Source organism: Pistacia vera, unplaced genomic scaffold, assembly GCF_008641045.1.
Source record: "Pistacia vera cultivar Batoury unplaced genomic scaffold, PisVer_v2 Contig404, whole genome shotgun sequence".
Taxonomy (NCBI): domain Eukaryota; kingdom Viridiplantae; phylum Streptophyta; class Magnoliopsida; order Sapindales; family Anacardiaceae; genus Pistacia; species Pistacia vera.
The window spans coordinates 74,503-100,263 of record NW_022196229.1 but is presented as its reverse complement, the minus strand read 5'-3'; the positions used below and the strand labels follow the sequence as shown (position 1 = coordinate 100,263).

At 37.0% G+C, this 25,761-nt stretch overlaps 1 protein-coding gene across 1 annotated transcript; it reads right to left on the bottom strand.

Annotated features, from left to right (window-relative positions):
- Positions 1-1,062: 1,062 nt before the first annotated feature.
- Positions 1,063-16,742, bottom strand: LOC116142045 (ent-kaur-16-ene synthase, chloroplastic-like). The gene is made up of 19 exons (XM_031427502.1): positions 16,491-16,742; positions 15,960-16,387; positions 15,386-15,562; positions 14,765-15,301; positions 8,944-9,001; positions 8,201-8,342; positions 7,795-7,905; positions 7,023-7,199; positions 6,811-6,931; positions 6,586-6,683; positions 6,126-6,352; positions 5,929-6,041; positions 5,746-5,844; positions 5,393-5,608; positions 5,221-5,260; positions 3,548-3,577; positions 2,083-2,154; positions 1,550-1,795; positions 1,063-1,453 (listed from the first exon to the last, which is right to left on the bottom strand). The coding sequence occupies exons 1-19, from the start codon at positions 16,740-16,742 to the stop codon at positions 1,148-1,150; spliced, it is 3,450 nt and encodes a 1,149-aa protein (XP_031283362.1). The 3' UTR covers positions 1,063-1,147.
- Positions 16,743-25,761: the final 9,019 nt, after the last annotated feature.

Here is a 25,761-nt window from a genome sequence, read left to right as displayed (position 1 = left end):
TTCCGGCCACCACCATCGGTATCTGGTCGAGAAATTTCATTACGACACAGACCGGTCGAATCTTGCCGTAACGCGTCGTTATGACCTTTTCCGGCCAGATCCACCACGGATTTGGCCGGAAAAGGCCAGATCTACAAACTGTTTTGGCTACGACGACAGAAAAAGGCTAGATATGGCCGTCGTTGACGGCAGATCTGTGGATCTGGCCGGAAAAGGCCAGATCTGGCCATTACAGGCTATTTCCGGTGGCTATGTGACTATTGTGATAGATTTCGACTACCACCGGCGGTGGTTGCCAGAATCTGGCAGGTATTGTGCGTGGGGGTATTTTTGTTAGTTTTTAAACTTTTTTCAGGGAGGTATTTAATGAAATTAATAAATTTATAGGGTCTCAAGTAATTAAAAAATATAGACTAATATTTTGAGAATAACGTGTCAAACAAAGTTTGAAAAATAGGATTGAGAATTTGGATAAAAACAATAAACCAAACGCACCCCAATATTCGTATTGGTGAACCAATCAATCACGGAAACAATATTAAACAAATCAAATAAATTAATAAACGAAACACCCACCTTTATTTCTCAAGAAATCAACAGTTTAAGGTTTCTAAAGATTACGGACATGTCTTCAAGGAAAGATACAAAAGAGTGATATAAAAACATTACTAGACAAATATTTTAAGGTTTAAGAGGTTTCAAGGTTATAAACAGAGCAGTTTTTGACATTTTTAAATTTAGTTAATGGGAGGACGAAGAGAGGGAGCGGAGCACCCAGCCCTGGGAAAGTCGCACGGAACCCTGGCCATAATTCATGAGGTTGCACTGACGAAGTACACAGTCCTGGTTGGGCACTAGACGTTGGCGAGACGACGAAGGAACACACAGTCCCTACAGGGGAAGTCTCGATAAGAAAGCGGGCTGGGTGGGAAGGCACGAGACTCACTGAAACATTTCCATATATACGACAAATCCGGAAGCTGAATGCATGCCTCGGGTGGACTAAAGAAAGAGTTTCCTATTGCTCTGTAACATGTCATGGAACGGGTTCCACTCCTTATGTGGCTAATAAAAAAACTTCTCTTCCTCTTATTCCCTCTAAAGATCGATAAATTTGACATGACGTTTGGATTTACATTGTTTATTCCTACAATTTATTAACACATAGTTGTTCTTGAATAAGATCATTGACAAAATTCATCATGCTATCGGAAGTGAATCCATCATCTTCCATGTAAAATAAATGAGATGATTTGCTAGTTTTCAAAAACAAATCTTTGATAGGTCTTGGAATTATGCTTCCCTTTTCTTGCAACACTAATCTCAGTAGCTCTCGCCTACTGCTGTTAACAACACTTCTCAAATTTTCAATGGCCTCTTCTTCTGCAATAACACCTTTACTGTGAATCGTTTGCAACGACACAGCATTCAGTGTTTCTTCCTTGCATTCTCTCTGCAACACAGCCATGCACAGTTAATGATAGATACCAACCATATCAGACAACATATTAGCAGTTTCAGAAAGAAAAAAGAAAAGAAAAGCTTGTACCTTTAAACTTTGGATATCATTGAGTAGACGCCCGCAGATGCTTGCAAGCTTATATAGTTTATGAAATTCAGGATGTGTAACCAATTCCTCGGGAAGCTTAGGCCCAACTAAATACATGGTAGGAAAGACTATTGGCCCTAAGGCATATGTTACGCATGCATTTTCTATATATTCATCCACTGTCGGAAGTGACTTGTTTCTCAACCACTCAGCCTCCTTCAACTGAGACTTCAGCAAATTCAACCACTGCAATGTGAATGTGTAGGCTCATTAGATCTCTCTTATTGAACAAAAATGATGAATAATTCAGGTCCAATGTAAGGTACCCTCCCATGGATAATGACCAAAATTTCCAAGCCTTACATTTGCATAAGGCTTAGACACTTTGAAACAATGAGTGATTAAATCAAAATGTATTGCTAGCATTTGCGAAAACCTCAGGTTTGGCCTCTAGTGCGTCCAAATAGCCTTCTGATATTGATCTGATAATTAAAAAATTAAGATAAAATAGCAGTAGTAAACATTCATCTCACAATTTCAGCGACGTGAGTTGTCAGATCACGTCCTTGCCACGTAAATCCTTTGTCTTCCATCTCACAATATAGCTGTGAAGTGCTGAAAATAAGATCTTGAAACCCCGTTTTTAATCCTAATACATATACATATTCTGTGTGATTTTATTTTATGGAAGGGGATTTCGTTAGTTTTGAAAATTTTTATTGGGAATGAAATTGCAAGATAAAGCTGTTGGGTTTGCATGTAACAAGGGGCAAAATCTGGAGGTTTATTTGAAAGAAATGCTGATGTGGTAGGGTTTAGCGGGATTACCTGTAATCTAGGGGCAGAAGCATAAATTTAGAAAGACTAAAAATATAAAATATGAAGAAGAAGAAAGATGAGAGAGAACCCGAGAGAAAGAAAAGAAAAAGAGAAGAGAAGAAGAGTGGGTTGGCCGAGAGGTTGAACGATAGAGCAATGGAGGAAATGAAACGAAATAGATGGGGAGAAGAAAGAAAATAGCAGATCGGCCATAACCCAGTTTCTAATAGTCCATGCTGTAGATTGGGAGGTAGAGATTCTAAATTTCTTCTTCAATCCAAGAGAATTAACCCATTATGTTCTGATGCTAGGAACGAAGGAGAAGAATGGAGAGAGTGCTTGACCTTCAATTTTTAGTTCGGTTGACTGAATGGTGAGTGGACCAGCCAAAAACCTTTTAAAAACCAATTCCTGTTTGCATGTAAAGTGTTATTTCTATTATAGTGTTTGATCCAATTTTGGTGTGATATCTTGTTAAATCTGTCTGGCATGTGTCGCTGAGCTGACTTTAAAGTGCTGCATGTCCAGTTTCGATTCTAGCACCATGTCTTATGAAATCTGAAATTTTGTAAGTGGAAAATGCATTGAATCCTTTTCTAAAGTTTGCATTTTTCAAGTTGCATGGTACTTGATGTTTATTGTTTCACGCATTTAAAAGTTATGTGTAAGTTGATTATTTGGAATATTGTTTGTCCATAGAATGAGTTGTGGATGTTGTTGATTTGAAGAGTAGATGGAGAAAGGTTATAAAATGGGCAGAATTAGAAATGCTGAACTTGGCATGCATGTGTGCATTTTATGCATATACATAATGTTTGCGAATAGAAAAGAATTAGGGAAGTTGTATGTTGGATATGGTGGCTGCTATTGTGGTTAACTGAAATTGGGATTTATGCAACAATTTTATACGGTTAGAGCATATATGTTGATCTAAAGAACCAAGAGTTATTAAGGTATGTTTTTGGATAAAAGTTATGCTGTGAAATTCTGACAGTCCGAACTTCCAAAAATTTTATATATGTTTCAGGTTTGCAAATGAAGCTAAATTTCAGATATTTGTTTTGACTTATTAGAGATTGGTTGAAAATTGATTTCACCCCAAATTCGAAGTATTGGATTTTTTAATGAATTTTAATTCTGCTATGAAATTCTGGAATTTCATGTTTCTGTAGAGCATGCATTTTTCAGAACTGAAATAATGCACTTATACTTATCCAATTGAGTGATTTTAAATTCTGATGAATCCTATATGTGCCTAGTTTAATTCTGGAGAGTTCATGAGGTTTAGATTAAGGGCTGAATTGTATGAATTTTACAAGTCAGTAACCTCAATTCTGGAAACAGTTGCAGATTTAATGAGTTGAAAGAAAATTGTGTTTTAAATAGTTATTGACTCTGAAATGACTTGAAAATATTACTGATCAACATATTTTTGTCTTGATGCCCATTGAAATTATAGCTTGATTTGGTGAGTGGATAAACCAAATCTTCTTCCAAATCCTTAAATCCATGCTTGCATGTTACTGTGATTTAATTTTAAATGTTTTGATGAAGTTTGGTATTAGAATTTATATGTGTTCATGCTATATGAATAAAATGTGCTGTTGTGAGTAAATTGGCTGAATTGTATACGGGTTGAGGTTCATGATGTTGGTAAATGGTTTCTTGGTAAAAAAGAAAGAGAAGGGGTGCATTCGTCAGTTTTGAAGTAGTTTTAAACTTGCATTCTACCCCCATTTTGCATGGAATTTCATACGTTTTGGCATGATTGCTTTTATATGAATGTGGTTAGTGTCGGACATATGCTATGGTAAGTGATGTTAAAGTAATTTTTAATCGTTTTAACTGTCAGTTTTAAACATGTTTGGAATTTTCAGTTTCACCCCTGGATGTGATTTTTGAAATTTTGTCATATATGCATGATTTATAAGCACATATGTGGTATGTTCTTGACTATATATGTTACTTGAGATTATGCATGAGATTGTTGAAATATGCTCTTGACTTACATGTTACTTGAGATTATGCATGAGATTGTTATGGTGCTAAACCACCCTACAAAGTACCCATCCCCAGAGATGCAGATTTGGCTCTGCCCGCCGATGCGGATCCCGCCGGTATGACGTTTCAAATTTTGGCTCTGCGCATGCGTACGAAGATTTTATTGGCTCTCTGGGCGTTGAGTGGTCCGCCAGGTATGACAGATTTTATTGGCTCTGCCTGGGCGTTGAGTGGTCCGCCAGTATGACAGATTTTATTGGCTCTGCCTGGGCGTTGAGTGGTCCGCCAGGTATACAGATTTTATTGGCTCTGCCTGGGCGTTGAGTGGTCTGCCAGGTATGACAGTTTCAGTAGCTCTGCCCGCGCGATGATAATATCTGCCGGTAGCAGGTACATCCCTTGCTTTGCTTGCGTGCGGGAAGCCCACCAGACCCTTTTCCCCAGGTTCACAGGAAGAGTCGTGCTGAGGAGTGATTCCTTTCGAGTTGGGCCCTTACGTCATCGACTCATCATGTGTGTAAAAATATCATGCTTATTATCGCTACCGAATTATGTTTTATCCTTATGTTTATCCCCTGTGTTGATTATAAAAGATATGAATATCTGATACCATCCGTTTTTGGATTTTATGAACGTACAAGTTAGCTTTCAGATTTTCAAATGTATACATATATATATCTTATGTGTTTATGCTTTCAAAACGAATCCAAGCGAATGTTTTTATGAAAAACGTATTTAGAATACAGGTTTTTAGATTCCCACACGGCACGTCTCGGCCGCCCGAGTCTCATAGGTGCGCCCGGAGCTTATGGGGTAAGGAGGGTTGAGGCGGGTCGTGTCAAGATCTCTACTTCTTCAGAACAAAACTTGATATCTTCCTCTAAATTCCACCTGAGGTTCAAATTTTACAAGTTTTGCTTGTAATCAGTGAAGAGTAACTAATATAGATAGAAGACGTTAGCACTAAAGGCGATTGTAATGACAATATAATGGAAAATAGAAAAGGGAAAAAAAGGAACATACTTCTCAACTAATTCTACAAGATTTACAAGTTCCTCAATGGAACCCTCAACATCAAAGAAGTCGTCAACAACAAATGTAAGCACAATATTTTTGGCCCATGATATGCGGGCATCGGATAATTCAGGAGAGAAGAGAGTAGCTGCCCCGCAGAAGAAAGAATAGGGCATCTTCTGCCTCGCAAATTTTAGCCTGTCCAATCTATTCTCAACAACCCACCTGCTTAATATGAGGGAATTAATTATATGACAATAACTTCTACTTCAGATGATTTCAAATACCTAGAAAAAAAAAGGATAATTCATTTTAGTAGGTCAGCTTCTGCTCAAACAGAATACATAGAACAACCAATACACCTCTCAAGATGTTCAAGTTCTTCACGGTATATTAATTGGCAGATGTTAATTTCATCAACTGCTAGTTTTTGGAAGTATTTGTTGCCAATATTCAAAGAGCTGGCAGAAGAGATAAAGAAAAAAATGTCAGCAATGCTAATTCCTTAAAATAATTAGGAATAAACTGAACTAATCGATGCATACCGATATGAAGTTTTTAAAATCCTTGTACCATCAACAGAGTAGTTCTCCATACTTCTCCTGTGTGCTACACGATCCAATTGTAAATGGTAGGGAAACTTAAGCGCATATTCCACCTGAAAAAGTGAATAAAAGATGGTCATTTGGCAGGTATGACGTTGGGACTAACAAAAACTGCTTCATCGATCTAGAAAACTAACCTGTTTGCTGACATGTTTACCAAGTCTATCTGAATGAACTGAACCACTAGATAATTTTTGTCCTAGAAAACGACGAGTCCATAAATTTTGTTTCTCGAGAATTAATTCATCTGGATGTATCATAATCTGTGATGCTTTATATAACTCCAGGACAGCACTAAGGTCGTTCAAATATCCTCCAAGTGACCTGAAGAACTGATCTTCTTCGGAGAATTTAGTTAATGGATCTGTACCACAAGATCATGGAGTAAAACTTATCAATTGACTCTCTTAAATAGAATAATTCTCTAGTCGGGACATTCTAATATTAATTTGTAAGGATCATGCATATATACTATTGAATCTCATTTGTAAAATATCCTATTAGACAAATAAGATGAATACAACCATGACTAAAACTAACTAGAGATTGACTCTCCCAAAATAATCATTAAATCCAATCTTTCTAAAAACAAAATACCTGAAGAGACATTATAACCATTAACACGTAACAGCCGGAATGCCATTGCACAAGTAGCAGGATCTAAAAGTATCTCTTCCTCTCCCTGCAGCCAGCATCTGTTTGTTGGGTAATGGCACTTTTTTTAAATAGTGAAAAACTTACAATTTGCTAAGATATTATATCCAACTGTCTTAACAAAGTTTGAAATGCACAACTGGTGATCCGAAACCAATCAAAAATTACCGATATGTTTCATCCAATACTCTTCTGATTTCGTTCTTGAAATGTTGATCAATTCCCAAACTTTCAAGACTCTCAACCATAAAAAGACGAGCATAAAAGTCGAAAGGATAAACTGTTGGAACTGAAAGTGTTAACTATAAGTCAATAATTTAGTATTCGAGAGTTTAAGTAAATACATAGCATATTATAAACACTCAAATGGATAAAAGAACCTGCATCTCCAAACTTCTCTAAGACTGAGCGGAGATAATGAAGACAACTGGCGTCCTGAAGGTGAGAAACAGCAGCAGCTGTTGTGGATGGCGAATTAAACGGTGAACCATTCTTTCTTTGAAATTTCATGACCATTTCCCAGTCCTGTAATTTCCCCATTCCTTCAGAAACATATGCTTAAGTACTCTTTCCTTCCGTCCATGAAGTTTCTGTACCGGCAAAAGGAAGACGCATTGATTGGCACAAACAATGGTAAAAATTACAAAGTTAATCAAGTTTCTCCACTAGCAAAGCCTCATTTATCAAACCCCAGGTTTAGAGGCTCATCAAATTTTAATTCTAAAGAATAAGGTATCACAAAATCATTCCTAACCAATGAAAGAGTATAAAGTAAAAAGCTTTTCCATCTTTGGAAACCATGGTTACTTCACTACATAGTGCAAGACGACTAAAGTTAAAACCATATAAGGAAACATAAGGATTATTGTGGCAAGAAAAGTGGATGAACCCCACTTACAACGTCAAGAAAAAAAAAATACATAATAATATTGTCAAAAAGAGTAAATCCAAAAACGGGGATGCCTTTCAGATATAACGATCTGACCAAAGAAGCTTGCACAATAAATGGAACTATTTCATACAAATGGCAATCAAATTCAGAAAATCTGAATGCACCAGCAAATGGTAATAAATTATAGAATACAAACCTGAAAAAAAAAAAAAAAAAAAAAAAAAAAAAAAAAAAAAAAAAAGGGTTTCCAGGTCACCTACCTATTCTGATGTACAGCCTGAATATAGGCAAACACAATTTCTTAACTGTGTAGTCTACTAAAGCACGCTTGGATGAGTAATTCATGCCAGCAAAGAGGCCCACAACATTCCCTGTGCATAAATATATAATGTTAGTAATAGAAAAGTAAATCCTAAGAAGAAAGTGAAACATAGAAACCACATTGGGTAAAACACATACCAAAATGTGGACGAAGAATAACTATGCATTAAAAATGTTGGTCTTTAATAATAAAGTAAATTGATTAATAGACTCCATTCCCTTCAGGCACTTTTTCTATTAAGTTTCTAATATATATATTATAAATTCTCACCTTAATGTTGGTCTCATCTATGGTAAGGAGAATGGTTCGCACAAATTCCCTGTATGCTTCCCATATTTTACTACCTTCAGCAACATGCAAACCAGTAGCAGTTATAGCATGCTCGAATAGATTTCTTGCCTTTGCAATACCATCAGGTGAAAATTCACGTATAGATGGATCACATTCTTGCCCAAATCTCAAGTAGTCACACCAAAGTGAGACAGACTGCATCAGAACAAGTTCTAGTCATTCAATTTTAAAGAACTACTTAGTTAAAGGAACTCCAAAGAAAGGAATTAATATTTTTATCCCCTGATTCCACATATATGCAAAATCTGACTGGAAGTAGAAAGAACTTAATTTGCCACTAAAAGTAGGGAAAAAGATGACAACTCGCAATTGAAACTTCCAAAATGTATTGCCACTTCAAGAAATAGATTTCCATTCCGAAGATGTTTGAAAAAGTTTATCCTACTCACAATTTGGTGGAAGCATTTGATGATGCATCCAACAGGAACCATGTGTCATAAAACACTATCACGAATGTAAGAATATTGATATCCATTCTGAATTGCAAGGCCTACAAACATCTCTACCATACAAATGAAACTAATGAGCCATTTTGTCATTAGTAATTGCTTATTGGAATAATTCAGCCAGTCAAAAGTCATAGATCCGCCAAGCTGAACTTTTTATTTTTATCAAAAATTATTTTTAGGAAAATAACTAAAAATACCACAAGTGAGAATTCTTATGATTTCTATGTTTTAATCCATAAATCAATGCATAAAGTAATTCAAAATCCAAAATCATAACAAGAACCTACCAGATAATCAGAAACTCCTTTTTCATAAATCTTCTCAATCCCCAGAAATGCCTCAGTTCTGCAAAGTTGAAGCATAGAATCAGCAAGAAACTACCTTTAGCTATACAGAGCGATAAAATACTAAAGTATGTCCAAAGCTTTAGCATCAGTCATGTAGAAAAAGAAAAAATCAAAATCTTAAAATTCAACTGACCACCCTTTTATTTTTTTGCTTTGGGGGTAACTGTAATCAGGAGGTACACTTACTGATTTTCAACATTAGAGAAACAAATATGCTTATACTAAGAGAAATGAGTTTTGCACAAGGGCAAGTAGGCTGTCCATTAAAGCAATGACAAGAGGGAACTTAGAATCTATAAACAAACAAAAGATTAGAAAACAACAAATTATCGAAAGATAACCTCCCAAGTCAACCATCACTCCTAGTTGCAACACACGAAAAAACAGAATAGAAAGAAAGAAAGCCCAAAATGTCATTTCTTTTACTCAATTAAGCGAACATTTGAGCTAAGGTTCAGTAGATAAAGTCCCTTAAACTTTAATTCAACATCTTTTTCACCATTTAAACCCCAAACAATAAACACTTCATCCTTTCAAATGAATTCATTTAATTTTTCTCTTTATACTTTCTCTCGGTGACCATAAACCCTAAGCGATCAAAATTTGATCATGAAATCAATAACAAGAACACAAATTGCAAAAGCTAAAACATACCCAGTTGAAATAGAAGCTTCGTCTCGAGCCCACTCTTGCCACATAACAAGAGTCAATGGAAAAATCTCATTCATAAACCAGTAAATCCCCTTAAACCAACACACACACCACTACCCCAAGTAGCCCTCACAACCACAACCCAGTAGCACCCCAACCACATCAGCCACACTCTGAATCCAAGACTACCATGCGACCAGTTCAAAGGAGCCCAACACATCAGCCAGCCATGACCCCATGTTTTATTCAAATTCATCACGTAACTAATATGCACAAAAGAATGAACAAAAACAAACTTGTAAAATCGGGTGAGAACGAAGAATCGAAGAGAATGAAAAGTTTAGGGTAGAGAGAATGACAAGTTTAAAGATTTTTTATTTTATTTTATTGTAGAAACCTTTGGAAATTTTTGCCTTTGCCTTAATGAAAAAATGGGTGGAAACTTTTGTCTTAATATAAAAAACGGGTGGGAAACTTTTGCGTTTGCCTTAATGAAAAGTGGTGGTATTCAGTGTATTTTCCCGGTTATATTTGGGTATATGTAAAGCATTTGTTTGGTTCTTACAAGAATGAAAAGTGACAAAGTAAATCCCAAATAATTTTTTGACCCCTAAACAAAAAAAATGAGACAAAATAAACCCCATTTCATGTTGGCGGGAATAATATTTTGTTTCCCAGTAAATAATTGGGTTTATAGTAACACTTATAAAATGTTATCGTATTTTTATTATATAGTAATATTATAAAAAGGCTACTATATTATTAGGTCTATTGTAACACTTTAAAATTCCTATTGTAGATATGTATTAGTAACATTTAAAAAAAAAAAAGTTACCACTGATATAAAATGTGTTATAAAAAGTTAAAGTGTTATAAATAAAAAATTTTATCGTAACATTTTAACATCAAGTGTTACCATAGATAGTCTACCGTAACACTTTAAGGAAAAGTAGTATAGTCCAGTGTTACCGTAGGCCATTTTTGTTGTAGTGTGACCTGCGAGCAATACAGGAAAGTGTCCAAGTGACCTAACAAGCTTGTGATCAGAAGCATGCAGTGACTATCAAAAGGAAGGTCAGAGCCATCATTGTTGAATGTTAGAGGGCAGCCAATTTCCTTGTAGGGTTCAGCTGTTAGTATGGATAAGACTGCCAGATGTCAAACTAGTTAGGAGTGTCTGGCTCAATAACTTGGCAACGTGTAAAGGTGGCTTAGCATGTTAAATTTGTCTGTAACCTAGGGATAACATTTAATGTTCTGCAAAATAGGCATGTTAAAAGGCACAATCAATGATGTGTCTAGGTTATATATAATCAATGTTTGAATTAATGAAAAATAAGAACTTTTTTCGTGCATTTCTTTCTTTGTATTCTCTAGCTTGTAATCCAACAGAATTGACATATGTTGTGACTTCCAGGGCAACCTTTGGTAAAGTGCGTGAAGCTGACCAAGAATTATTCATATCTGCTGTCAAGGATACCATAAAGGCACTAGGCGGGTTTAATATTGCAGATCTATTTCCTTCCAATTAATTGCTCGAATCCATCAGTGGAATGAATCGTTATTTGTAGAAGCTGCATGAAGAATCTGATAGAGTAGTTGAAAAAATTATCAACGAATGCAAGAAGTCTAACAAGATCGAAGGAGATAAATATCTAGTTGATGTACTCTTGAAACTTCAAGAGGAAAGCGATATACAATTTCCATTAATTAACAAAAACATCAAAGTAGTAATCCTTGTAAGTACTTTTACCCCTTGGAGTCAAATGCATAACTTAATCACTGTTCTTGTTTTTAATTAGTGTTTTAGTGGTTAAACTCAGTATCATGTAACTCCTTTTTCCAAGACATGTTTGGTGCTGGCATCGAGACATCTTCGACAGTATTGGAGTGGACAATTTCTAAATTGATAAAGAATCCAAGAGTGATGGAAAGAGCACAAGCTGAAGTGAAAGAAGTCTTTAATAGAATGGAAAAGGTTGATGAAACAGGTATTATTGAAATAAACTTCTTGAAACTAGTGATAAAAGCGACTATGAGCTGGTTGTATCTGTTAGAGTTATTATATATTTACAATAGAAACGTCAGATCTGGCCATGAAAAGGCCAGATCTTTGCCTATGACATTTCACAGCTAAAGATTTGGCCATTTCACGGCCAAATATGTGGCCATGAAACGGCCATAAAAACTCCAAATTTGGCCGAAAAATTCCTTACCGACACACTATCAGCCAGATCTTGTCGGTTGTGCACCATTAAGGCAACTAATGTCAGCGGCCAACGGTGGTGAGTCATTGTTAGCGGTGGTCTTGGGTGGCTGAGGGTATTTTAATAACTTTTAAACTTTTTTGTGGCTGTGATGTTTTTGCTAATTTCTCAAATGTATGGGGTTGGGTAATTGTTATTTGGTACACATTGGAGGGCAATTGTGTCCGAAATGGTTTTTAATTAAAGGAAAAATGGGTAGAAAAATCAGATTAGCCTAGAGATGTTTTAATAACACCCTCTAACAAAGTAACGAGATTACCCTCTATATTAAAGTAATATTTTATTATTTGCAAACCAAACATAGGAATCTTGCAAAATAAATGAAGATTACCCCCTACTATCTTATATACCCCTAATCCAAACGGCCCCTCAGTGTTGTTACAAGATGCTTTAAGACAAATGAATGAGGGTGACCAAGTCTCCTATGCCAAAGATCACCTTCACTATCAGATGCTAAAGACTAAAATTTATTTTCCATTACATCAAACATATTACTTGAAACTAAACGGCTAGATGAATTTGTCAAACAACTAAGAGCAGACGCCAGTTGTTGAAGAAGTTCTGTAGAAGTAGTTGAAGCTTTTGACAGAAAAGACAGAGTATTTGGGAGAGAGACACATCTTGCTAACTTACACCATTTCTAGTGGGAATATCAAGTTGATATAAGCCATTATGCATGAAACCTTTAAGAAGAACCACCTGCGAAGCCTTGTCCTTATAACACATCCGTCAGTAGAAAATTCAACTAATACGTTGTCGTCTCTTGTTATTTTAGATATACTAAGAAGATTTTTAGTCACTTGTGGAACACATATAATATTTTTTAGTTGTAATGACCTATCAACACAAAAGGAGGGGAGAGTAGTCAAACTTGCATGGGAGATATCAAGACATTGGCCATTTCCAACTTGCAAAAATTCTAATCCAATGAATTGGTTCTTGAGAGAGACATTCTATAGATCAAGTGTTATGTGATGAGTGGCACCTAAATCAATAAACCAATTGGGATCTGATACTATTAGAGGTGTTACTGTTGGATTGGACTGTTTAGCTCCAGCGTATTGTTTCAGCTGATTTTCCCTTGAACTTCTAGAATACTATTGTGATAGATTGATCTGAGAAGATGAGTGATTTGTAGGTAAAACATTTTGAGAGTTCATTTGATGATACAACATTGAAAATGAGTTTGTGAAAGGTTGAGTTGAGTAGTAGTTGGAATATCCAGGTTGAGTGTTGGCAAAATAGGCTTGTGCAGGAGCCATGGTCTGTGTAGGCTATATATGGTGATAGATTATACTCAAAACCAAAACAAGGTCTGTGATTCTGATTTCCTTGAAAAGAGGTATCAAAATGATGGTAACATTGAAGAGCCAGATGGCCACTCTTCCTACACAACTAACAAAAAAGTCATGGTTTGTAAAAGTTTTTGCCTCTTCCTTTACTTCTACCAAAATTAGGATTATAAGACTGGAAATTTGGGGCAAACTAATAGGAATTTTTAGGTTCATTATGATTTTGAGAGAAAGACTGTGAAAATTGATTTGGTTGTTGTTTTGAGGTGTTGGCTTCTAACATGGTAGGTTGTGGCTATGAATTGATAGACTATTTATTTGCTATGAAAGCAATAGCTTCAGGAAAGCCTATGTAGGCTGAGTGTTGTTTCTCCTACCTCATTAATTTCATGTTTATGCAGCAAGAATTGTGCATCTTGCAATGACACTTCATTACTTATAGAGGTTAACGTTGCTACCACTGCATCACATTCCGATCCAAGTCCATCAACTAAGTATAATAACAATTCCTCATCAGTCATAGTCACATAGCTTGTGGTTAAAGATCCATCAATTTCTTTCATTTCAGCACATAGTTATTTATACTGGAATTGTCTTTCCCAGTGGTCTATAATTGATTCCTTAGATTCAAAATCCTAGCGTTAGACTCTGTTAGAAAATGCATCTCTAAAGTGTACCATATTTCATACGTTGTTTCACAATTTGCTACATGCCTAAACATTGTTTCTGAAATGGATGACATTAGTTAACTGAACAAAAACTGATCTATCTTTTTCCACAGTACTCTGGATTTACTATCTTCTTCAGTTCATCAGTTACAAAAAGAATAAAAGTAGGAGGACAAAGCTTTTCACCTGATACGAAACCTTCTAATTCTTACACTTTGAAGGCTGGAAACACTTGTGACTTATAGTAGGCATAGTTTTTCTTGCCTAGTTTCACTATAATAGTAGCTAATGTGTTGTTAAGTGTTGAGTATAAGAGTGAATTCATTGTCTTTCCTTTTGTATTGAAAGTTGAAGTGTGGGGTGTTTTTGGATCTGTCATTGATGTCAGTCAAAAGCTCTGATACCATATGAAGAACTTGAAAACATAAAGAAAAAAGACTTTTTTGGAAAACTGATTGTAGGTATTTTGGCCGGAGAATTCTAAGGGAAAGAAAGAGAGAAACTGAAACAAAGAGAAGGTTCCTACTAATATTTCATTAAGCTTTGAATTTATACAACAAGACACCCCAAAATATTCCCTGTTACACCAACTTTTGCAGGGATACTTTACAGATTTGAATTTAAACTTAAAAATCCAACTAATACATGTACAAAGCCTTTCAATTACAAGTCTTAATCACACCTAAACATAGCAGCAAAATACACCAAATTCAGCAGCTCAAATATGCAAGGCTATACTACAGAAACAGAGAACATTTGGTGCCAAAAACTTTTCAAACTTCTAACTGAAATTCTGATGCATTTCCAGCAAAATATCACTGCATCAACACTCTTCCTTGATATTTTTGTTGGAAACACCGAGTTTGAGCTAAGATCTTCAAACTTGGCTTTGGACAATGCTTTGGTCATAATATCAGCATTTTGATTTTCACCCCTACAATGAATTAAACTAACTTCACCATTATATTGAGCTTCCCTCACAACATGAAACTTTGTGTTAATGTGCTTGGTTCTGTCGTGAAGTATAGGGTTTTTGGCCATGGCAACTGCAGATTGGTTGTCACACAAGATCAAAGTTGGACTTCCTTGGTTTTGCTTCAAGTCAATAAGAATTTTTTTAAGCCATATGGCTTGGTTCACAGTTACAGCAGTAGATATATACTCTGCTTCTACTGTAGACTGAGCCACAGTCTCTTGTTTCTTTGACAGCCAACAAATTGTACCTAAATTTATGTAAAACACATAACCAGAGGTGCTCTTCATGTCATCAAGAGATCCACCCCTATCACTATTAGTATACCCTAGCAACTCCAGGTTCTCTGATTTTTTAAACCAAATACCAAACATGGTGTTCCCTTTCACATACCTCAATACCTTCTTAGCTGCCCTCAAATGCAACTCACTCTGATTGCTCATGAACCTAGAAAGATAACTGGACGCAAACATGAGGTCAGGTCATGTAGCTGTCAAGTATAACAAGCATCCAATTAAGCTTCTAAATAACCCCTCATCCACTCTCATTGCACTATCATCTTTGCTTAACTTCATATTGGGAACCAATATAGTGTCCACTGGTTTGCAATTCTCCATGCCAAACTTCTTAAGAACTTCATTTGCATACCTTTCTTGGCACACAAAAATCCCATCACTAGACTGATCTATCTCCATACCAAGGAATCTCCTAAATCAGTCATATCAAATTCACTTTGCATGGACTTTTTAAACTGATTTAGTTGCTCAAAATTGCTCCCTGTAATCAGCAGATCATCTACATACAAAGAGACTATAATCAAGTCACCTCAGCCTACCTAACATAGAGTGTATGCTCATTAGGACTCCTAGTGTATCCTAAGCTGTATAAATAGTCATTTATCTGGTTGTACTAGACTCTAGGAGCTTGCTTCAGGCCATATAAAGCCTTATTTAGTAGATACGCTTTTTCTTCTTTACCATTGACTTTATAGCCTTCAGGTTGCTCCACAATTATCTCCTCACTCAGCCAACCATTTAGGAATGCTAACTTAACATCAAGCTAGAAAATTTTCTAGCCAAATTGGACTGCTAATGCAAGGAGTAACCTGATAGTGTCATGCCTGGCCTCCGAAGCAAAAGTGTCTGAAAAATCCACCCCTTGTTGCTGTGCAAACCCCTTAACCATTAGCCTTGCCTTGTATTTGTGGACTGATCCATCAGGATTAAGTTTCTTCTTGAAAATCCACTTCACTCGGATCACTTTTCTATTTCTAGGTCTATCAACAAGTTCCCAGGTGTTATTCTTTTCTATCATTGATAGCTCCTCTTGCATTGCATTTCTCCGAGCCTCTGATCTTGCAGCTTCAGTGTCGTTCCCTGGTTCAAGCACAACCATATTGCTCCTTGCATACACATCAGCCAAAGTTCTAGTCCCTCTAACCAAGAACTCTTCATCCTCTTCAGTTTCTGCCTTATCAGTCAGGTCTTCAGTTGGCTGTTGTGGTATGAATTCTTCATCAATCTTCTTATCTTCCTATTTCCAGATTGCTCTCTCATCAACCCTTACATCTCTTATAATCACAATTCTCTTGGAGTCCAGAATGTACACCCTATAGCCCTTGGATTGACTGTTGTACCTTATAAAGATTCATACTTCTACTTTTTTCATCCAACTTGGTCCTCTTGTCTGCTGGAACCATCGCATAGCAAATGCTCCTAAACACCTTGAGATTACTCACTACAGGTTTGACCCCACTCCAGGCTTCAAATGGAGTCTGATTCTTGATAGCCTTGGTTAGGAGTCTATTGAGAATATAGACCCCTGTGTTGACAACTTCAGCCCAAAACATCTTTGACAACTTTTTCTCTACAATCATACACCTTGCCATCTTCATAAGTGTCCTATTCTTCCTTTCACTAACTGACACGACCCGTCCCGACCCTCCCTATCCCATAGGCTCTGGGCGCACCCATGAGACTCAGGAGACCGAGACGTGCTATATGGGAAAACTATGAAAACCTGTTTATGAATTAAAACATCATAAAACTCTTTTAGCTAAAACATTTATAAACACTCCTTTTTGTTTACCACAACAAACTTATATATATATATATATATATATTTATATATATATATATATATATATATATATATATATATATATAACATCATTTGCAAATAACCAAAATACAGCTGATTTTCCTTTACAAAATGAACGTTGGTATCAGATTTTTCCATATCTTTTATAATAAAAAATGTAAATAAATACATGATAAAGAAACATAAACTTTGCAGCAGAAAATAAAACACAGCTATGAAACATATGATAAATAAAGTCGTGTGGCCTAACCTTGAGTGGGAGTCACTCCTCTGCACGATCTCCTTCTTGACCTGGTGGGGGAAGAAAACATTTGAAAAACGAGGGGTGAGCTAGAAATGCTCAGTGAGTGGGGAATAGGTAGTAGGTGAATAGAACATTTCAATATACAATAAAAACACTCATGCTTATACAAGTGCATTTCCATAAACACATTTTATAATATAAGTCACCTTTCATAACACATGTTGAAATCTCTCATGGCAAGACTTCTTTCTGAACACTATTATGGTAAACGAATCAATACTCATGTTTCTCTACAAATATCATTTCTAAGAAACAGTTCATATACCGATAACATTTATATTTATAAGTTCCCATTTTCAAATAAATGATATACATATACATATATATCCAAACCATCTCTCAATCACATGTGAAGACTCTCACCCAACTAGTACCCAAGAGTAAATCTGTCAAACTCGACAAGATCTAACATCGCACGGGTTGAACCACTAAATCCATCCTGCTAGGCGGAATCGGTCACCGCTCAAGCCTTTGACCGAATGAGACCAAGCTTCACTCGGGCCAACACAATCATATCCTGTGTAGCGATATCTGCCTCGCAGGCCTTCGACCCACTTGGGCCGGCAAAACAATCCAATATAGGGATATCTGCCTTGCTCAGGCCTTCGACCCACTTGGGTTGGCAAAACAATCCAATGTAGCGATATCTGCCTCACTCAGGCCTTCAACCCACTTGGGCCAACAAAATCAATCCAATGTAGCGATAACTGCCTCACTCAGGCCTTCAACCCACTTGAGCTGGCAAAATAACCAACCATGCGCATGCGTAGGATCCAATCAATATTATGAGGGGGATGGGTACTATATATGATGGTTTGAAACTACTATTATCAATTTACATGTTTTCAATTTACATCTTTCCATAGATCTCATATCTTCATTCAAAAAGAAACATATAACATAATATTAATTCACAAGATACAATAGGAGGCTAAAAATACAAGTCTTAATAACAATTTTTGCCAATTTTTGTATTATCAACAATTCTTGCCCAAGAGACTTCAAAAATTCAATCATTCTCATATCAATTCTCAAATCTAAAGGATAATCTTGCATTAAACACATTTCCATAACAAAAATCAAAGGATTTAAGCAATTAAAACATTAATGCTAGAGTAAACCATTTATATTATATTTTGCTAAAAATAAAAGTTAGGGTTTTAGATTTTCCACTCACACCCGTGAAGCTTGTCCCAAATAACGAAAGCCCTCAAAAAACTTGGTTCTCCTCCTCCTATTTGAACCAATTCTTTGAAGAAATTAGCTTAAACAATAAACTTAGGGAAAATGAAGGAAAAAGAATAAAATTTTACCCAATTAAAAGCTTACCCATGGATCAAGCACGCCCAAAAATCGGTTCCCAAATGAAAACGGGGTCAAAACCACCCTTCTTCCCCTTTTTCTTTTTTTTCTCTTATTCTTTTCTTCTCTCCAATAGACTAAACTAGAATATAAGTCGGCTGAGTGGCAAATATTAATTTTCCCCCTAAATTTTTGTGCTATTTCAAAAGCCCCCAACACAACAGTATTTTTATCACAAAAGGACCCCTATATTATCGCTGTATTTTATGCGGTCCCAAAAGATTGAATATTTTTACTTACGCCCCCAAGATAACAAAGAAACTTTCAAAACTCACAATTTAGTCCAAATTCCAGAATGTAGAATGTCCCGGTGAAAAATTTCTTATATTGTGCTGCGGCACCAAAATCTGCAAAATTTTAGTATAGTCCCAATGTATTAAATCTTTTCACTTGAACCCAAAAAAATTCTAAAAACTTGCAGTTCACCCCCTTTTTCACCCATTCCCAGCAACATTTCACTCAACTCAAATTACCAACATGGAAAAGTCGTCCCTTTCCACCAATTATCACACAATACATCAAACGTAAATTTTATAACTCAAGTGATTGAATATTTTCTACACTTTCACAAGTGCAAAACAAGTCGAGAGTAATCATTATACACAAACCATTTCACACTTCGAGTTAACCAAAACACTTCCATTTATCAATCAGTCAAACCAATCGCACCAATTTGACTAGATTTCTCTTTTTCGACTCAAATTAGAAAATCACAACCAACCAACAAAATCTTTTCATTTGTCCAACATAAAAAAAAAAAAAGAGAGAGAGAACACATGCAAAAGTCATAGCAATGCATAACTATATACAACATACATGAGCACAAAGCGGTACGGGGGTTACACTAACTCCATTTTGTTGTGGAGTATATGGAGTAGTAAATTGATGCTTGATCCCTGCTTCTTTGCAAATTGAATCAATCTCATTTGATGTGTATTCGGTTCCATTGTCACTTCTTATAACCTTGATACTTAGCCCTGTTTGATTCTCCACTAGCAGCTTAAAACTCTTAAACCCTACAGTAACTTCATTCTTTTGCTTTAGGAAGTACACCGAAGTCATTCGTGTGAGATCATCAATAAACAACACAAAATACTTGCTTCCACTCAATGATTCAGCTTGCATAGGGTCGTATACATCAGTGTGGATCAATTGGAGTTTTTCACTTGCTCTCTAGAAAGGTGGCCTACTGAGGTTACCAAGTTGGCAAACCTTACAAAGGCTCTTCTTTTCTTCAATCTTAGGCAGGTCATGGACCATATTCTTGCTTCTAAGTTCTTTGAGGCCATTATAGTGGAAATGGTCAAGCCTTTTGTGCCAAAGCTCAGACTCTTCTAGCCTACTGGTTAGTGCAAGAGTTTCTGATTTTTTCCACTCAATCGGGAAGCTCTTTCCCAACATCTTCAAATTCATCAACTCATCTCCCTCATTATCTAATATAACACAAGACTGATTTTGAAAATGTAAAGAATAATCCTTCTCTAACATTTGTCCAACAATAAGAAGATTTTGACTGATTTTAGGTATATACAAGACATTAGGGATGATTTTAGTACCTGATTGTGTTTGGACATCAACATCTCCTATGCCTTTGACCTCCACAAAGTCACCATTCCCTATCTTAACTCTGGAGTTATATGACTTGTTTATATTGATGAATTTTTGCAGGTTAGCAGCCATGTGATTGGTGCAGCCACTGTCAATTAGCCAAGCTTCATTGCTGATATGAGATGCATAGCAATAGGCCTTAAAAAGCTGTTTAGCCTTCTAACTTTGCGGTCTAACTTATGCTTCTTGTGGTGGCTGACTTCCCTTGTTCTTACAGACCTTTTCTATGTGCCCAAACTGCTTGCAACCCCTGCATTGTATCCTTGGCCTAAATTAGCACCTCTTCTCGGAATGCCCTTTCTTTTTGTGGTGAGAGCAAGGTGGATACTCCTTCATCCCACCTGGTTTTCCCCTCCGACCATTACTTCTTTCCTTCCCCTTTTTATCTCCAGTATATCCCTTATTATTTCCTTGTATAGGCCTCACTTGTGTCTTCTTGCCTCAAGAGTCTTCTTTGCTTTTGAGCTTGCAAGGCATGGACTAACTCAGTAAGTGTAATTTGAGACATGTCCTTTGAGTCCTCAAGAGAAGAAATTTTAGACTCAAACCTTTCGAGCAGGCTCATCAAAACCTTCTTCACAACTCTCCTATCTGTCAACTCCACTCCAAGCAACCTGATTTTGTTGACTACACTCATCAGCCTGTCAACATACTCCTTCACCTTCTTTGATTCTTGCATCCTCAACATCTCAAACTCCCTTCTTAAGTTCAGCACTTGCATATTCCCTATTATGTCACTTCCCATGAATTCCTCTCTCAACTTGTGCCACGCCTCCTTTGCAGTTTCACATGCCATTATCCTTATGAATACAAGGTCTATTACAGCAGCATGAATATGGGACAAGGCTCTCAAAGCCTTAGCAACTTCTTCTTCAAAATTCTGATCTGATTTAGAGTTAGATTTGGTCCCAACTGTGATGGTTGCCTATTCTTTTCTACACACTGCCATAAGTCTGAAACATGGGAGTTCTTGGAGACAAAATGGAGTTCTTGGAGACAAGGTAAAGATTGATCGTGTGAGGAAGAGTTTTTTAGGTTTTTAAGCCAGCTCTGATACCATTTGTAGGTGTTTTGGCTAGAGAATTCTAAGGAAAAGAAAGAGAGCTAGAAACTGAAACAAAGAGAAGGTTCCTACTAATATTTCATTAAGCTTTGAATCTATACAAGAAGACACCCCAAAATATCCACTGTTACACCAACTTTTGTAGGGATATTTTGCATATTTGAATTTAAACTTAAACATCCAACTAATACATGTACAGAGCTTTTCAATTACAAGTCTTAATCACACCTAAACATATCAGCAAAATACACCAAATTCAGCAGCTCAAACACATCAAGCTGCACTGTAGAAATAGAGAACATGTTGAACGTTGATGCATGGTTGGAAATGCAGCAGTTTAGTTAAAGTTTTTGAATGTGTTTTGGCAGCAAAACCTGAACTGAAGTCTGCCAAGGGTCTATTTGATATGCTGCATGTTTAGCTCATTTTGTAAAAGTGTGATATGCATTCCAAATTGTAAGGGATGTTCTGATGCAGTAGTTGTTAGTTGATATAAGTGTGTGACTTTAGATTAATTTAAGTTATTATATGTCTACAAAGTAGGTATAAGTCAGTGTAAAACTTTGCTTTATTAGTTGTAATGAAAACGCATTTTGTAATGCAGAAAAAACATAACTTTCTTCATTCAGTTCAACTCTCTTTCTTTTCTTTTTAAACTCCAGTGCAAAAACAACAACATGGTATCAGAGCCACATTGATTCCAACCAAAAAAACTGAACATTTCTTCTCCAAAACAACTCATCTAGCTCTCCGGGAAACTGCATTGCATCAGACCTGGTTTCTCTTGAACAAATGACTACTCCAATAGCTTCCCTTCTACCTCCTGTGTTCAACAATGAACACTACCATATTTGGTCAGTCAAAATGAAGGCTTACCTGAGGGGCCAAGGACTCTGGCAGTAGGTAGAGGAAGAGAGACAACCCCCTCAGCTGGGACCAAATCCCACTCTCAACCAAATTCGAATGCATGAAGAGGAAGCATCAAAGGCTCCAAGAGCCCTGTCCCACATCCATTCAGCTATCACAAACCTTGTTTTCACAAGGATTATGGCATACGAAACAGCCAAGGAATCATGGGACAAGTTAAAGGAAGAGTTCATGGGAAGTAACACTACAAGAAACATGCAGGTTCCGAATTTGAGAAGGAAGTTTGAATCTTTAAGAATGCAGGAGGCTGAGAAAGTGAAAGAATATGTTGACAAGCTAATGAACATTGTCAACAAAATCAGATTACTCGGAGTGGAGATGTTAGACAGCAGAATAGTGGAGAAGGTAATGGTGAGCTTGCCGGAAAGGTTTGAAGCCAAAATCTCATCCTTGGAGGACTCAAAAGACCTGACTCATATCACATTGACTGAGCTGGTCCATGCTCTGCAGGCACAAGAGTAGAGAAGGCTCCTAAGGCTAGAGGATGCAAATGAAGGAGCAATGTTAGCAACCTATAAGGGCAAGACTGGACAAGGGAACTACAGGAAGTTTGCTGGAGAAAAAAGAGGAAAAGAAAGGGCTAATAACCAGTGGAATAAAACTAGTGGGATGAAGAGTTTTCCAGTCTATTCTCATTGCAAAAGAAAGAGACATGCAGAGTACAAATGCTGGTTCAGACCTAGTATACAGTGTAGGGCCTGCAAGCAGTTTGGCCATATTGAGAGAGTGTGCAAAAACAAGGGAGAGCAGTCCCAACAGCAAGCTCTAACAACTGATGAACAACAGCCAGTGCAGGAGGCAAAACAACTGTTTGTAGCCTCATCAAATCTGGTCCAAACCCATGATGATACATGGCTAATTGACAGTGGGTGCACACATCATATGACACCAGACTTGAGCTGCTTTGTGAATATAGATCACTCTCATCAGTCAAAGATTAAAGTTGGGAATGGAGAATGTGTGGAAGCAAGAGGCAAGGGAGATGTTGCAATCCAAACTCCAAAAGGTACAAAGCTAATCTCAAATGTACTTTATGCACTTAATATAAGTCAAAGTCTTTTGAGTGTGGGAAAAATGTTGGAAAAGAATAATGCACTGCATTTTCAAAAACAATCCTGCATTATTCAAGATAGTGAGGGTAATGAGATTTTGAGGGTGAAAATGATAGGGAAAAGGTTTCCAATAATGTGGAAAGTTACACCACACACAACATGCAATGTTAGAGAGGATGAAACTGAAATGTGGCACAAGAGATTAGGCCATGTACACTATAGAAACTTGAGTGAAATGCAATTTAAAAATCTAGTCTAGAATCTACCTATTGTTGAGCAGCCGAGAGGTGTGTGCAAAGTGTGTCAAATAGGTAAGAGGAGTAGGAAACCATTCCCAGTGAACCAAGCTTGGAGAGCCTCTGAAAAACTCCAGCTTGTTCACTCGGATGTATGTGGCCCCATGCAAACCTTATCACTCAATGGGAGCAAGTACTTTGTATTGTTCATAGATGATTGGTCTAGGATGGGGTGGATTTATTTCCTAAGACAAAAAAATGAGGTGGCTGGAACATTCAGAAAATTCAAACTAGAAGTAGAAAATTTGATAGAAAAATCCATCAAAACCTTGAGAAGTGATAATGGCACTGAATACACTTCTCAAGAGTTTGAAAAAATCTGCAGTGAAGCTGGAATAAGACATGAATTTAGCAGCTCATACACTCCACAACAGAATGGAGTTTCTGAGAGGAGAAACAGGACAGTCATGGAAATGGCAAGATGCTTAATGGCTGAAAAAAAACTTACCAAACCATTTTGGGCAGAAGCAGCAAACACAAGTGTCTACCCACTCAACAGAATTCCCACCAAAGCCTTAAAAAACCAAAGACCTTTTGAAGCTTGGACTGGAGTCAGACCAACAGTGGATGAACTGAAGATTTTTGGAAGCCTTTGCTACGTCCTAGTGCCATCTGCAAAGAGGACTAAGCTGGAGGATAAGGCTGTGACTGGAATATTTATTAGCTACAGCAGCCAATCCAAGGCTTACAGGATTTATATTCATGACTCTAGAAAAGTGGTGGTGTCCCGAGATGTTAAGGTTGATGAGAGAGGAGTCTGGAACTGGGAAAAGGGTAGAGCTGATGTAGATACACAACCTCAACTGAGTGAGGTTCAACCTGATCAAATTGAAGAAGATTCAGGGGAGGAATCAGAAGAAGAAGTTACTATTAGAGGAACCAGAACACTAGCTGATATGAATGACAGGTGCAAATTAGCACAAATGGAACCTACAAGTTATTTAGAGGCTGCACAATCAGAATCCTGGAGGAGTGCCATGAAGGATGAGCTTGCCATGATTGAGAAAAACAAAACCTTGAAGCTGGTGGACAGACCAGAAAATAGAAAGGTTATTCATGTGAAATGGATTTTTAGAAAAAAAGGTGAATCCAGATGGGTCAATTCTGAAGCATAAGGCCAGGCTTGTAGTTAAGGGATTTGCTCAGCAATAAGGAGTGGATTTCCTGGAGACATGTGCTCCTGTTGCACGGCATGACACCATTAGGCTGCTACTTGCAGTGGCTGGTCAATTCTCCTAGAAAGTGTACCAAATGGATGTAAAATCTGCCTTCTCGAATGGCTGGTTGAATGAGGAAATCTACATTGAACAACCTGAAGGGTATGTGATCCAAGGAGAAGAGGGAAAGGTGTATTTGCTGAGAAAGGCCTTGTATGGCTTAAAACAGGCTCCAAGGGCCTGGTACAGCAGGATTAATGACCACTTATTGAACTTGGATTTTGTTAGGAGTCCAAATGAACACACTCTATACATTAGAGAAGCTGAAGATGACTTGATGATCATTTCATTGTATATGGATGATCTTCTAGTAATTGGAAGTAATCAAACTCAAGTGGATGAATTCAAGAAATCCATGCAAAGTGAGTTTGAAATGACTGACTTGGGTGGAATGTCTTACTTTCTTGGAATGGAGATTGATCAACAAGTGGATGGGATCTTTGTGAATAAAAAAAGGTATGCAAGTGAAGTTTTGAAAAAGTTCTGCATGGAAAAATGCAAACCGGTAAATCTGCCTCTGGTTCCAAACTTAAAGCTGTCAAAGGATGAGGATGGTGAGAAGGTTGATGAAGGTTTGTACAGGAGTTTAATAGGGTGTCAGCTGTATTTGACAGCAACTAGGCCATATTTGATGTATGCAACCAGTTTGCTATCCAGGTTTATGAGTAAACCAACTGAAACACACTTCAAAACAGCAAAAAGGATGTTGAGGTATGTAAAAGGAAGCACTGATTATGGGGTGTGGTTCAAGAGATTAGAAGACTTCAGTTTAGTTGGTTATTTGGATAGCGATTGGGCTGGTTCGACAGATGATATGAGAAGCACTTCAGGATTTGCATTTTTCCTGAATCATGGTGCTATCTGCTGGCTTTCCAGAAAGCAGGAAACCGTGGCTTAATCCACAGCTGAAGCAGAGTATATATCCGCTGCTGCAGTTGTGAATCAAGCCATTTGGTTGAGAAAAGTCCTTGATGATTT

Excerpts from the sequence above, each read along its gene's own strand:
- LOC116142045 (XM_031427502.1), bottom strand. The coding sequence starts at position 16,742 with ATGGCAAGGTGTATGATTGTAGAGAAAAAGTTGTCAAAGATGTTTTGG. Across the intron at positions 15,302-15,385 it reads GCAATGAGAGTGGATGAGGG|GTTCATGAGCAATCAGAGTG; the intron begins GTTATTTAGAAG and ends TTATCTTTCTAG. Across the intron at positions 6,353-6,585 it reads TGGTTATAATGTCTCTTCAG|ATCCATTAACTAAATTCTCC; the intron begins GTATTTTGTTTT and ends CTTGTGGTACAG.